Below are 12,018 nucleotides of genomic sequence, written 5' to 3' on the forward strand. Positions count from 1 at the left end.
CCCGGCTAATTTTTGTATTTTTAGTAGAGACGGGGTTTCACCATGTTGGCCAGGCTGGTCTCGAACTCCTGACCTCAGGTGATCCGCCCACCTCGGCCTCCCAAAGTGCTGGGATTACAGGCGTGAGCCACCGCGCCCGGCCATGTCACTTTTTTAACAATAAAATAAAAACATATACTAGGAAAAATGTATAATTAAACAAGACTATAAGCCAGGTACAGTGGCTCATGCCTATAATCTCAGCACTTTGCAAAGCCGAGGCAGAAGGATCACTTGATCCCAGGACTTCAAGACTAGCAATGGACAACATGGAGAGACCCCGTCCCTAAATAAAGACTATAGCAGAACTAAGACTATTTCAGAACTCAATATAATTATATTTACATATTATACATATTAATACTACATATTAATAAGAAAGGAAAACACATAGACAATCTAATGAAATAATTCAGGCTTCAAGGAAAAAAACACGCAAAATATTTGTTATACAATTTAATTCAAAGAATGTTCACTAGAAGGTAAATATGTATTTAGTACATCCTGTCTGAAAGTCATTTATAACACATATTAAAAAGGCTGAGAAAAATCCATCTGGTTTTGGTTCTTTTGATAACTTTACAGAGATAGTTCTTAATCAGAGGTGGTGCTATACCCTGAGTACATATCTGGAAATGTGTGGATGTATATTAACTATTAAAATGATTATGGGGGGAGGTGGATGCTACAGGAATTTAGTGCCTAGGGCTCACGGATGCTAAACATCCTACTATAATTAGGAAAGATTCACACATCAAAGAATGATCTCATCCAAATTACTAATGGCTTTCCTATTGAAAAAGACTGCTTTATTAATAGTGCTCCCCACACTTTCATGTGCATATAAATCAAATGAGGATGTTTTTAAAATATAAATTCTGATTCAGTGATTATGAGGTAAAGCCTGAGAGTCTGCATTTCTATCAAGCTCCCAAGTAATGTTGATGCTGCTGGTCCCGAACTAGACCTTGAGAAACCAGGCATTATAGCACAGATATCTCAGAGCTGCTGTATATTTCTCCCCCATTTAATGCTCAGCAATTTTAGGTGCTAGTTTAAAAGAACACTGATCTGCATATAAGTTAAGTTTAAAATTCAGAGGAACAATGAGTTTTCCAAAAGGTACTGTTCTCAAAGAACTCATACATAGCCTATTTTGTCTTAACGTCCTTGTCTTAATTTTAATATATAGAGCAGAATTCCAAACACTAAAATTACTGATTCTAAAAAGTTTATAGCTATGCTTGTATTTTTGAGTGTGGCATTTAAACTACATAAGATGAAAACTTATGATGAGCCCAAATAATTAATTAATTAAAGGAAGAAAATTGCTCCTAACCTGCTGGTCAGAAAGCGAAAGCTGGTCCTCTGGAAAACCTGTTTGTGGCAGGAGGTGGGTTTTGAATACGGAGTTGTGGTTCACTAAAGTCACTTCTCCAGCATCCATCCTCATCCTATCAGCAATATCATCTGGGGAGACAGTCTGGATTAGTTCAAGTCACATAATTCTTCAATAACGTTTTTCCTATGAACCAATCTTTTCACCTAATAAAAACAATTCCCACCCAGGCATGGTGCCTCATGCCTGTAATCCCAGCACTTTGAGAGGCTGAGGCAGGAGGATTTTTTTGAGGTCTATCTAGGCAACATAGTAAGACCCTGTCTCTACAAAATAATTTAAAAATTAGCCAGCAGGTCAGGTGTGGTGGCTCACACCTGTAATCCCAGCACTTTGGGAGGTCGAGGCGGGTGGATCACGAGGTCAGGAGTTCGAGACCAGCCTGGCCAACATGGTGAAACCCCGTCTCTACTAAAAATACAAAAATTAGCCAGGCATGGTGGTGGGTACCTGTAATCCCAGCTACTTGGGAGGCTGAGGCAGGAGAATTGCTTGACCCTGGGAGGCAGAGGTTGCAGTGGGCCAAGATCGCGCCATTGCACTCCAGCCTGGGCAACAAGAGCAAAACTCCATCTCAAAAAAAAAAAAAAAAAAAGCCAGCCAATGTGGCACGTGTCTGTAGCCTCAACCACTTGGGAAGCTGAGGCAGAAGGACTGTCTTGAGCCCATGAGTTCAAATTTACAGTGAGCTATCATCACACTACTACACTCCAGCCTGGGGGACAGAGGGAGACCCTATGTCTAACAATAATAATAAAAAAAGACAAAAAAGAACTTGAAGAACAACTCTGCAATAAAATAAAATCCCTCTTTCATAGCTAACCAATGGCAAAAATCTCATATTGTCATTGTCAAAAGAGGTCCATGTGCAGAAATGGGCTCATTTGGAATTAATTGAGGCCATCTACCAAACAGTTCAAAACTTGTACACATATAAAAACAGCTTAATTTAAAGCTTAAAAAATAACAAGACCAGGCAAGGCGGCTCACACCTGTAATACTAGCACTTTGGGAGGCTGAGGCAGATGAATGGCTTGAGCCCAGGAGTTCGAGACCAGCCTGGGCAATATGGCAAAATCTCGTCTCTATTAAAAAACAAAACAAAACAAAACATTAGCCAGACATGCATGCCTGTAGTCCCAGCTACTTAGGAGGCCGAGCTGGAAGGATACTCTGAGCCCGGGGAGGTCAAGGCTGCAGTGAGCCATGACAGAGTCACTGCACTCCAGCCTGGGCGACAGAGTGAGACCCTGTCTCAGAAAACAACAACAACAACAAAGAAAAACACAAACAAAAAAACAAAAATGCTCCCAAAAGAAACTTTTTAAATGTTTTAACTACAGAAAAAATTTTAAATATAAAAAAATTGGGGGAAAAAAATCACCATTCAGTAACACACACTGTTAACACTGGTTCATTTCCTGTTTTAACACAAAAAAGTGCTTTAAGAAGTAATCCACCTGCCAGGTGTGGTGGCTCACACCTGTAATCCCAGCACTTTGAGAGGCTGAGGTGGGCGGGTCACTTTCTTGAGGCCAGGAGTTTGAGACCAGCCTGGCTAACATGGCAAAACCCCATCTCTGCTAAAATACACCAGGCATAGTGGCACATGCCTGTAATCCTAGCTACTTGGGAGGCTGAAGCATGAGAATCGCTTGAACCCAAGGCGGAGGATGGAGTGAGCCAAGATAATACCACTGCATTCCAGCCTAGGCAAGAGAGTGAGACTCTGTCTCTGATAATAATAATAATCTGCCTGAAAATTTTTTAAAAGCACAATTTTATTCATATTGCTCTTAGCAGGTATCAGCTCAATAACTATAATATCATGGCAGAATTTTACTTTAGAACCATTTTGGATACCTTTGTTACTACAGAAGAGCTAGAATAGAAGCAATAAAGGTAACAGAATTCAATGACTTACACTGATATCAGCAATGAGAGAAAATGGAAACAAATGAACAGGGAAGGAGAAGGCAGACTAAGGAAAAGGAAAACACAGAATAGAGGGAAAGCTAATGTGAATGTAAAAGGAACACATGGGATGTTATAAGGCCTAAGTGTATAGATTTTTCAACTTATTCCTAAATTAGCTACTAGTCCTGACCTTATATTGATCCCCTTAACAGACATAAAATACTATAAATGAAATAGTGAAAAATGTCCTAACCACAATTAATTCTAAGTAACACTAGCTAAATGAAATAGAATATTTACATTAATCAAATTATTTTCATTTAGAAGTCAGTATAACATAGTACTAAGGAACAAGAACTCTTTGCTGGGCGCAGTGGCTCACCCCTGTAATCTCAGCACTGTGGGAGGCTAAGGCAGGTGGATCACGTGAGGTCAGGAGTTCAAGACCAGCCTGGCCAACATGGCGAAACCCCAACTCTACCGAAAATACAAAAATTAGCCGGATGTGGTGGCGCACGTATGTTTGTAATCCCAGCTACTTGGGAGGCTGAGACAGGGGGATTGCTTGAACCCAGGAGGCAGAGGTTGCAGTGAGCTAAGATCATACCACTACACTCCAGCCTGGGTGACAGAGTGAGACTCCGTCTCAAAAGAAAAAAAAAAAGAACGAGAACTCTAGAAAACTCTAGAACCAGAGTGCCTAGGTTTAAATCCTGGCTCTGCCAGTTATAGTACATGACTCTAGGCAAGCTTCTTAACTTCTGTGTCTCAGTTTCCTTGTGATATAATAGGGATAATAACAGTAACCTACTTGGTAGGTACTATTAGGAACCCTTGTAAGATGGTTATAAGGATTAAATGAACTAATATATTTTAAATACTTAGAACAGGGTCTAGTACACAGTAAATGTTTGCTAGGGTATACTTGGCTTTTCCAATACAATCAATGAGATCATACTCCTAAATGAGCATATAAACAATGTCCTAACCAAAAGATAATTATGTGGGCTGGGCACGGTGGCTCATGCCTGTAATCCCAGCACTTTGAGAGGCTGAGGTGGGCGGATCACCTGAGGTCAGGAGTTTGAGACCAGCCTGGCCAACATGGCGAAACCCCGTCTCTACTAAAAATACGAAAATCAGCCGGACGTGGTGGCACATGCCTGTAATCCCAGCTACTTGGGAGGCTGAGGCAGGAGAATTGCTTGAACCCAGGAGACAGAGGTTGCAGTGAGCTGAGATTGTGCTACTGCACTCTAGCCTGGGTGACAGAGCAAGACTACGTTTCAAAAATAGTAATAATAATAATTTTGTTTGGTATATAGTATTACAAAATTAGGACTAAAATTTCTCTTAAAATTATTATTAAGCACAAAGATACAAATACTGAAAATGTTAGGAAAACCCATTCTTTCACTACAGCTTAACCAATGAGAGTAGCTAAAAGGATTCAACAACTAGTTAGTCTTACCCATTTCAAGTCTTTTCACATCACTGACTTTAGCAAAGATACAAAGTCCTATAAAAGAAGACACAAAACAGAAAAATTACATACTGAAACACCTACTTCACTTAATTTTAGAAGGTGCAGCCACTAGAAGTGACATTTGTTTGTGTTCTTAGTGGAGAAAAATCTAAGGTGGTAAAGAGTTGACTTGATGGGAAAAGAGTAAAAACTAAAACTAGCTTGAGGTACTTCCAAACGTTTCTGCAACCTGTGCTACATTAAACAGCAATTACAGACTACGCACAGAATCATAGAATATTAAAGCAAGAAACAAGTTGGGAGCACCAACCCTTAAGAGACTGAGTGGTTTGCATAAAGTCATAATGTTAGCAACTACACCGAAATTATAACCTAGAAATTCTTCCCAATCCATTGTTCTATTACCTCATGCTAAATCACTTCATAAACAAGTGACAGACTTTGCGATGGTCCTATTAAGACTTTTCTTCCATGTCTTACTCAGTAGCCTGATACTCTAATGACAATCAAGAACTACTCTGGAGTAGTACAAAGTACTTCCCCCAACATCATCAATCAAACTGCTACAAACCAAAGCCCCTTTGCCTATATAAAAATTACTGACTCCTCTGATGTATCCACTTTTTCCACAAAATAAAGATGTTAAAAACCAAACTGCTGGCCGGGTGCAGTGGCTCACGCCTGTAATCCCAACACTTTGGGAGGCCGAGGAGGGCAGATCACTTGAGGTCAGGAGTTGGAGGCCAGCCTGGCCAACATGGTGAAAACCTGTCTCTACTAAAAATACAACAATTAGCCAGCTGTGGTGGTGCGTGCCTGTAATCCCAGCTACTCAGGAGGCTGAGACAGAAGAATTGCTTGAACCCAGAAAGCAGAGGCTGCAGTAAGCCGAGATCATACCACTGCACTCCAGCCTGGGCAACAGAGCAAGACTCTGTCTCAAAATAAAAAAAAAAACAAAAACAAAAACACAACCAAACTGCTTGGAACTAGGTTAATAAACATATCCTTGGCACATATGGTCTTGGCAGATTTCCAAGAGAAGGAGGCTACTAGGGATGGTAATAGTCACACCTATATATATTTATAATCTTATAACCATATTTTTAAAAAATATTAAGCACTTCACCAACCACATAGCAATACTAGGGCTTCAATGTATTCATGAGGCTGGATGATGATAATAGGCATTCTTTGTGGTCACAATAATGAAAGTCACACAAAGGAAGGCAGCTTAAAGTTTTCTTGGCATACGAGACCACGCCACTGCACTCCAGCCTGGGCGATAGGGCGAGACTCCATCTCAAAAAAAAAAAAAAAAAGTTTTCTTGGCATAGCTATAGACTAAGCAGAGTAATTATCTGATTACCTAGTCTTGCCAGGAAGGATCCCTAAAGAATTTAAGCCTTAGATTTAGGCTTCAAATATATTTCCAAATGCTCAACTTAAAAAGCTTCTTTCCTAAAAATTCTTTAGGTTATTCTTTCCCCTTCTTTCTTCTTTAATAGAGTAGACTCCCTTGGGTTCCACATTAAGGGGGAAAAAATCTTATCAACCAATACATTAGCAACACTTTTTTGACATTTTAAAGTTGCTTCATAATTGTCATTACTAGCCTTTTTAAAATTATTATTAAGAAGAGTGCCAACTTAAAAGCTTGGTGCCCAATAGAATAATCCCATGTTAATTTCCTTGCATCTATCCTTGTTGAAATAGATGTGAAGAGAAAAGGAAGCTAGAAATTCAAAGAATTTTATCGATTATATACAGAGAGGTTAAGTGACTAGCCTGAAATCACACAGATGGGGCAAAAAGAAGACAAGAATCCATGTATCCTGACTCCAGGGCAAATGCACATTTCAAACATTATACAACTTCAAATCCTTTAACACAACCTCAAAGATTCATACACACTGGCAATTTAAAAGTAATCCCTCACTAACCCTGGGGAATCCACACTGATTTATAATTTTAAATAATTAAAACCCCACATTTATATTTTAATACAAATACATCCAGCTACTTCAGTGTGCTTATGGTACATTCTTTTAGCCACTTGCAGTTACATTGGGAGAATGAATATTTTACCCCAAGATTCTCCATGAAAATGTTGGATCTGGAACCTCTGATGCCACCAAATTCATGCAACTGTAAAAATGTTTTCTTTTCAAAAAAAATGATTCTAATGATTCATTTCCTAGTATACACTGGTCATGTAATTTACTGAAAGAACGTAAGCTGTTACAGATATTCAGATGAAGTCAGGTTAGTAGTGGAACACAAGATAATGGGAAATCTGAAAGAACAAAAAAGATCACAGTCTTGACAACTGCGGTGAAACATTTATAACCCTACACATATGCAAAGAGGGGATTATGAAAGACAATGTTTAGGGCTGCAAGGAAGTTACTAGAAAATATATATTGAGGCTGGGCACAGTGGCTCACACCTGTAATCCCAGAACTTTGGGAGGCCAAGGTGGGCGGATCACGAGGTCAGCAGTTCAAGACCGGCCTGGCTAACACAGTGAAACCCTGTCTCTACCAAAAATACAAAAATTAGCCAGGTGTGGTGGCAGGCACCTATAATCCCAGCTACTCGGGAGGCTGAGGCAGGAGAATCGCTTGAACCCGGGAGGCAGAGGTTGCAGTGAGCCAAGACCATGCCATTGCACTCCAGCCTGGGTGACAGAGCAAGACTCCGTCTAAAAAAAGAAGAAAAAAAAATATATGTATATATATATATAGAGAGAGAGAGAGAGACAGAGGGAGAGAGAGAGAGAGACAGAGGGAGGGAGAGAGAGAGAGAGAGAGACACAATGTTAGCTTTATCCAGGACCAAGATGTGGTTAGAACAATTTATGATATAAGAAGGGTGTGAAAGCAATCATGTGAAATCACCCTTTTCCAAGTTCTGAAAAACAATTATGTGTAAAATAGTTTGTACTATATCGTCATGTGTCTGAGGTTAGTTCTTCCCCTCTATTTTTACATGTAATCTCTCCCAATCAGACTCTAACACCTTAAACACCTTAACACTCTAACGCCGTAAACCCTAAGTATTCAAATTCTTTCATACACATTCATTTACTGTGCACCGACTACGTGCATTAAGAAAGGGTCCCTGCCACTGAGAAGCTCACTGTCTAGTAGAGAAAGCCAGATCCATAAACAGGTACCGCAAGACAGTAGAGCTGGTACAACTGATAGAAGAGGTAGAAGCTGGGAAGAAAAGGACAGAGTTCCAAAGCCACAATGCAAGTCAACAACTGCATTCCCTCAGCCAGAAGTAGTAGAACCTGTTTTTGTACCCATCCACTCCCTCTAGACAACTCATTAGATGAGTGATATGAAGACCATCTTTGCAGTTGGGATAATTAATTGAAGTCAGTTAAAAATGAATAAGCCTTCCTAAAAGTGACTAGAGAGGAAAAATAAAGGGTGGTAGAGTGTAAACTGGAAGTAGGTTAAGAGATCATGCTTATAGAGATGCTTAAAGTTGCACTGTAACTGTAATTTCAAAGTCAGGGTAATCTGTATTTCAACATGAGTCCTTAACACAAATTATTTTTATGAAGAATAAAGATTTAGGAGATGATGTGATCTAATCCATCCAGAATAACCAATTATAACAAAGACCCTCAGTCAAATAGTTGGTAGTAAATAAAAGGCTTTATATGAATATTACAAGAATCACCACCACTCCAAATATAATAAGTGTACCAAATACGAAGTAAAATGACTTTAACAAGGCTGACTTGAAAGTGATAAAGGAGCAAGTTATTGCCAACCAGATAGTGGAAATACTGCACAGGCACCGATAAACAGAAATCACCAAGCTCAAGGAAAGAGAAACGGGGCATACATCCAGAGATCACGTTAGGGTACACCAAGAAAGAGACGGTTCAAGGGAATTACCGGGAGGCGATGAGCCAGGTAAGCAAATTGTGGCAGTTAAGGGGATTTTCATAACCTGAGCAGGAGGGTCCAGACGTTTCTTTCTGGTGGTGGCACTAGCGATATCACATCTCAGGGAGAAACCACAAAGTAGGAGAGTTGGAGAAATGTTTACGTGAGACGCAGAAGTAGTCAAGAAATATCACTCGGGTCTCAAGGAAGGCGGGAGATGAAGCCGGTACCACAGAAAGCCGAGCTTCCCGGTGAAAACAGCTCTCCCCAGAGAAGACCCTGCTCTGGCGGGAAAGCCCCGGAATCGCAACCGGCCTTTCCCCAAGTACGGCTGGGCGCTGGGATGGGGCCTGCTGTAACGGCAGGGAGACGGTCTCTCCGCGGCCCAGGAGAGACAGACCAGAAGGAGCGGCCTCAGGTAGCCTAACGGCCACCGGCGGCCACAGCGCGGCCACCGGACAGCAGGGGGGAGGGGAGGTGGTCCCAGGGGGCGGGGCAGAGGAAAAGGCGCCGGCCCCACAGTGCTCCCCGCTTCCGCCCAGTCCAGTCCGGGCCGGCGGACCGGGTCCGACACAGTCTCCTGGACCAGGCTCCCTCCATCCTCACCCCTCCCCCAGCTTCCCGCCGCCACTCACCGAACCGGAACCGGCTGCCATGCGAAGGGGTTTCCGGCCGGGCGCGGAACGCAAAACCCGGGAACCGCCGCGAACCGGAACCGCCTTCACAGCACCGGAAGAGTCGCTAGGTGGCTGCAGAGGAGGGGGCTGGGGCAGGAGGTCAAAGAACAGAGTTAAGGACCAGTGGGGCGCCTGCGCGGTGTGGCGAGGCCCGAGAAGTGAAGGGAGCATTTAAGACTAGTCGTAATTTCTCAGTACCCTTTTCAGTCTGGGCTTTTTCGCTTTCTCGTACTCGGAATACTGTTAGTGAGCCCTTCGTCCTATGCTTTTCTCTGTTCCCTCTGCTCCTTTACCCGCCGCCTTCTGGTTCCGCAAGGCGAGTTTTGCTTGCGTTCCAGTTTCCATGGCAGCTTTTCGCGGTGGCCCTAAATCTGCGGAAACCTGTGGCTTCCCCCGACAGATAGGGACCTGAGATCTAAATCGATCTCAGGCTATCTCGTGTTTTATTGAGAATCACAGAACGTTAGTGCTTGTAGAGGTTATTGGAGATATTTTAGTCTTACCAGGTTCAAAGAAGTGAAGTGATTTCCCAAAGATTTTAAGTGCACGGCCCATCTAGGACTAGGAAACAAGTTTCTTAACTTGCAGTCCTGTACTCTGCACCACCTCATACTTGATGGACCATTCAGCAAACAAAAAAACCAAAAAAAAGAAAAAAGCAACTTGAGGACGGATTAGGCTAGACTCTGGCAAGATGTAGAAACTTCCAGAACTCTGGAGGAATTTGAAACAGGCAGAGCTGTGAGGAAAGCTTTTGGGAGCCCACGAGAGATCTGCTTTACTAGGTAGAGATAGAAAAGGACCCAGGAATCACCTCTGACCTCTGAAGGGCTTTGTTGTTCCTGGGACACATTGATTAACCTGGAATCTGCCATACTTTCTAAGAGAACATAATGGGAAGAAATATGTTTGTTCATTCAGGCTTTTTGTCAAGCACCTCAGCTTGGCAGGCCTCTGGACCCAGACCCCGTAGAAGTCTTAGAGAAATGCCCCCTTAATAGGTCCTTTACACCCAGATCACAGCCACAGGCACAGTCTAAGCTCAGACTTAAAGAAGGGCAGTTTCTGGAGGCCCCCAGCCTTTCTGATACTCTCAGCAGCTTGCTGAGTTCAGCGGATCCTGCCCTGTCAAATACATCACAGTAGATTATTTGTATTGCCTCATATGCTGATACTTTTATATTATATTGTCAAGTCCTGAGGCCCAGTAGTAATGAGTGTAGCTGGTCCATGTCAGTCACTGACATCTTATTTCACAGCTCTGTTCGTTTGGATTAAACTCTGTCTCTATTTCTAGGAGGCAGCCATGCATAAAGACGAGTTTCATCTGAAATTTTTCATGTGTGTGATTCAATCTCGCCAGTTAGTCAGGACTCCTCAGAGAACAGGTACCATTGTCTCCTGATCATACTCTAGTGACAGAGAATGGGTTCTCTCACAAGAAGTCTAAATACAGGATGTGAGGCTTTCTAGTGTAAATACGGATTTTAGGGGTCAACTGACCTGGTTTATCACATTCTCACTTTGATAAAATATTGCTCACTGAGTCGTGTATTTTCCAGGTAAGATTTTGACCTGGTTTGTTGTGATAGACACCAGGCAGATAAGGAGGACTTGAGAGTTGAGGGGGGAACCAAATTTATCCCATGAGCTGATCATTATTGTGTTGTTATGTGAATTACTTCGACCAGTCTGGGCTCATCTGTGGGAATCTTTATTGTCATTATAACTGACACTCCAAAACTATCAGATAAATCAAGCTCTAAGGAAAAATGGCCTTATCATCCACCCACCTCAAAGTATCTAGTTATATGTTCTGCTTTTCCCCCATGTATGTCAAGGGAATAGAATCTTTTTGAGGTACATCGCGTCTCTAATTTTTCACTGGATTTTTGGAAAGAAAGCCCTGGACAGCTCAGAGTCATAGGGAAAATGAAAGGGAGTAAGGAACACTCCCTTCCCTGAATCCCACCTTGAGGGTGACCTAAAGCTATTGTTTCTCAGCTGGGGAAGCTTCTACTTCCAGCATGCTCATACCAAAGCCACCACCAAAGACAGACATCTTGAAGAGTCTGGATGCTATGGATGATCCAGACACCGTGGGAAGCATACCTGTTTTCAAAACTGGTGAGGCATGTGGGTCAACGGTGAGAAATGTTCAAAGGAATATGGGAAAGTGAAAGTTGTATGCATAGTATTATAAATCAGGGTAGACCTACTAAAGCTGAAATATAAGTTAAGACCCAAGGGGGAAAGTCTGTGTGTGTGTGTGAAACAGAGAGAGAAAGAGAAAGAGGGATGGGGAGGGAAAGGAAGAAGGGAGAGAGGTGGGGATGGATCATCTGGGAAATTGTAGGGAAACGGACACTTCTCTCTATGCAGAATAACTTAATTTGGTCAATATTCAATCACTTGGCTCATAACTGTAAACTACTAATCTGGTTTATCCTATTGTCAGCATCCTTGATATATAAATATATGAAACTTAAGTCGAGTAAACGAGTTATTATTTTACAAAATGATTCTAAATATTGTAAAAATTTTTCATCTTAGGAAACCATTTAATAATAGATTTCTCATGCATATTTTAAA

At 41.8% G+C, this 12,018-nt stretch overlaps 2 protein-coding genes across 18 annotated transcripts in view; one reads left to right on the forward strand and one right to left on the reverse strand.

The window, feature by feature from the left end:
* SENP1 (SUMO specific peptidase 1) overlaps window positions 1-9,472 on the reverse strand; it is a 99,649-nt gene extending 90,177 nt beyond the window's left edge. For 2 of the 14 annotated variants that reach the window (XM_054526609.2, XM_063711662.1), the window contains exons 1-3: window positions 8,759-8,888; window positions 4,827-4,874; window positions 1,379-1,509 (exon numbers count right to left, since the gene is read on the reverse strand). In XM_054526609.2, the coding sequence (XP_054382584.1) occupies window positions 1,379-1,509; window positions 4,827-4,874; window positions 8,759-8,810 (231 nt within the window). In that variant the 5' untranslated portion in view covers window positions 8,811-8,888. 14 annotated transcript variants of the gene reach the window in all.
* PFKM (phosphofructokinase, muscle) overlaps window positions 8,966-12,018 on the forward strand; it is a 40,560-nt gene continuing 37,507 nt past the window's right edge. Inside the window, exons 1-3 of one of the 4 annotated variants that reach the window (XM_063711557.1) lie at window positions 8,966-9,167; window positions 10,724-10,814; window positions 11,431-11,553. In XM_063711557.1, coding sequence (XP_063567627.1) covers window positions 8,967-9,167; window positions 10,724-10,814; window positions 11,431-11,553 — 415 coding nt within the window. In that variant the 5' untranslated portion in view covers window position 8,966. Of the gene's footprint in view, window positions 9,168-9,403; window positions 9,539-9,575; window positions 9,669-10,723; window positions 10,815-11,430; window positions 11,554-12,018 lie in introns of those variants that run through there. The other 3 variants (XM_054526365.1, XM_054526367.1, XM_054526366.2) reach the window with 3 other exon arrangements.

This window comes from Pongo abelii, chromosome 10, assembly GCF_028885655.2.
Source record: "Pongo abelii isolate AG06213 chromosome 10, NHGRI_mPonAbe1-v2.0_pri, whole genome shotgun sequence".
Taxonomy (NCBI): domain Eukaryota; kingdom Metazoa; phylum Chordata; class Mammalia; order Primates; family Hominidae; genus Pongo; species Pongo abelii.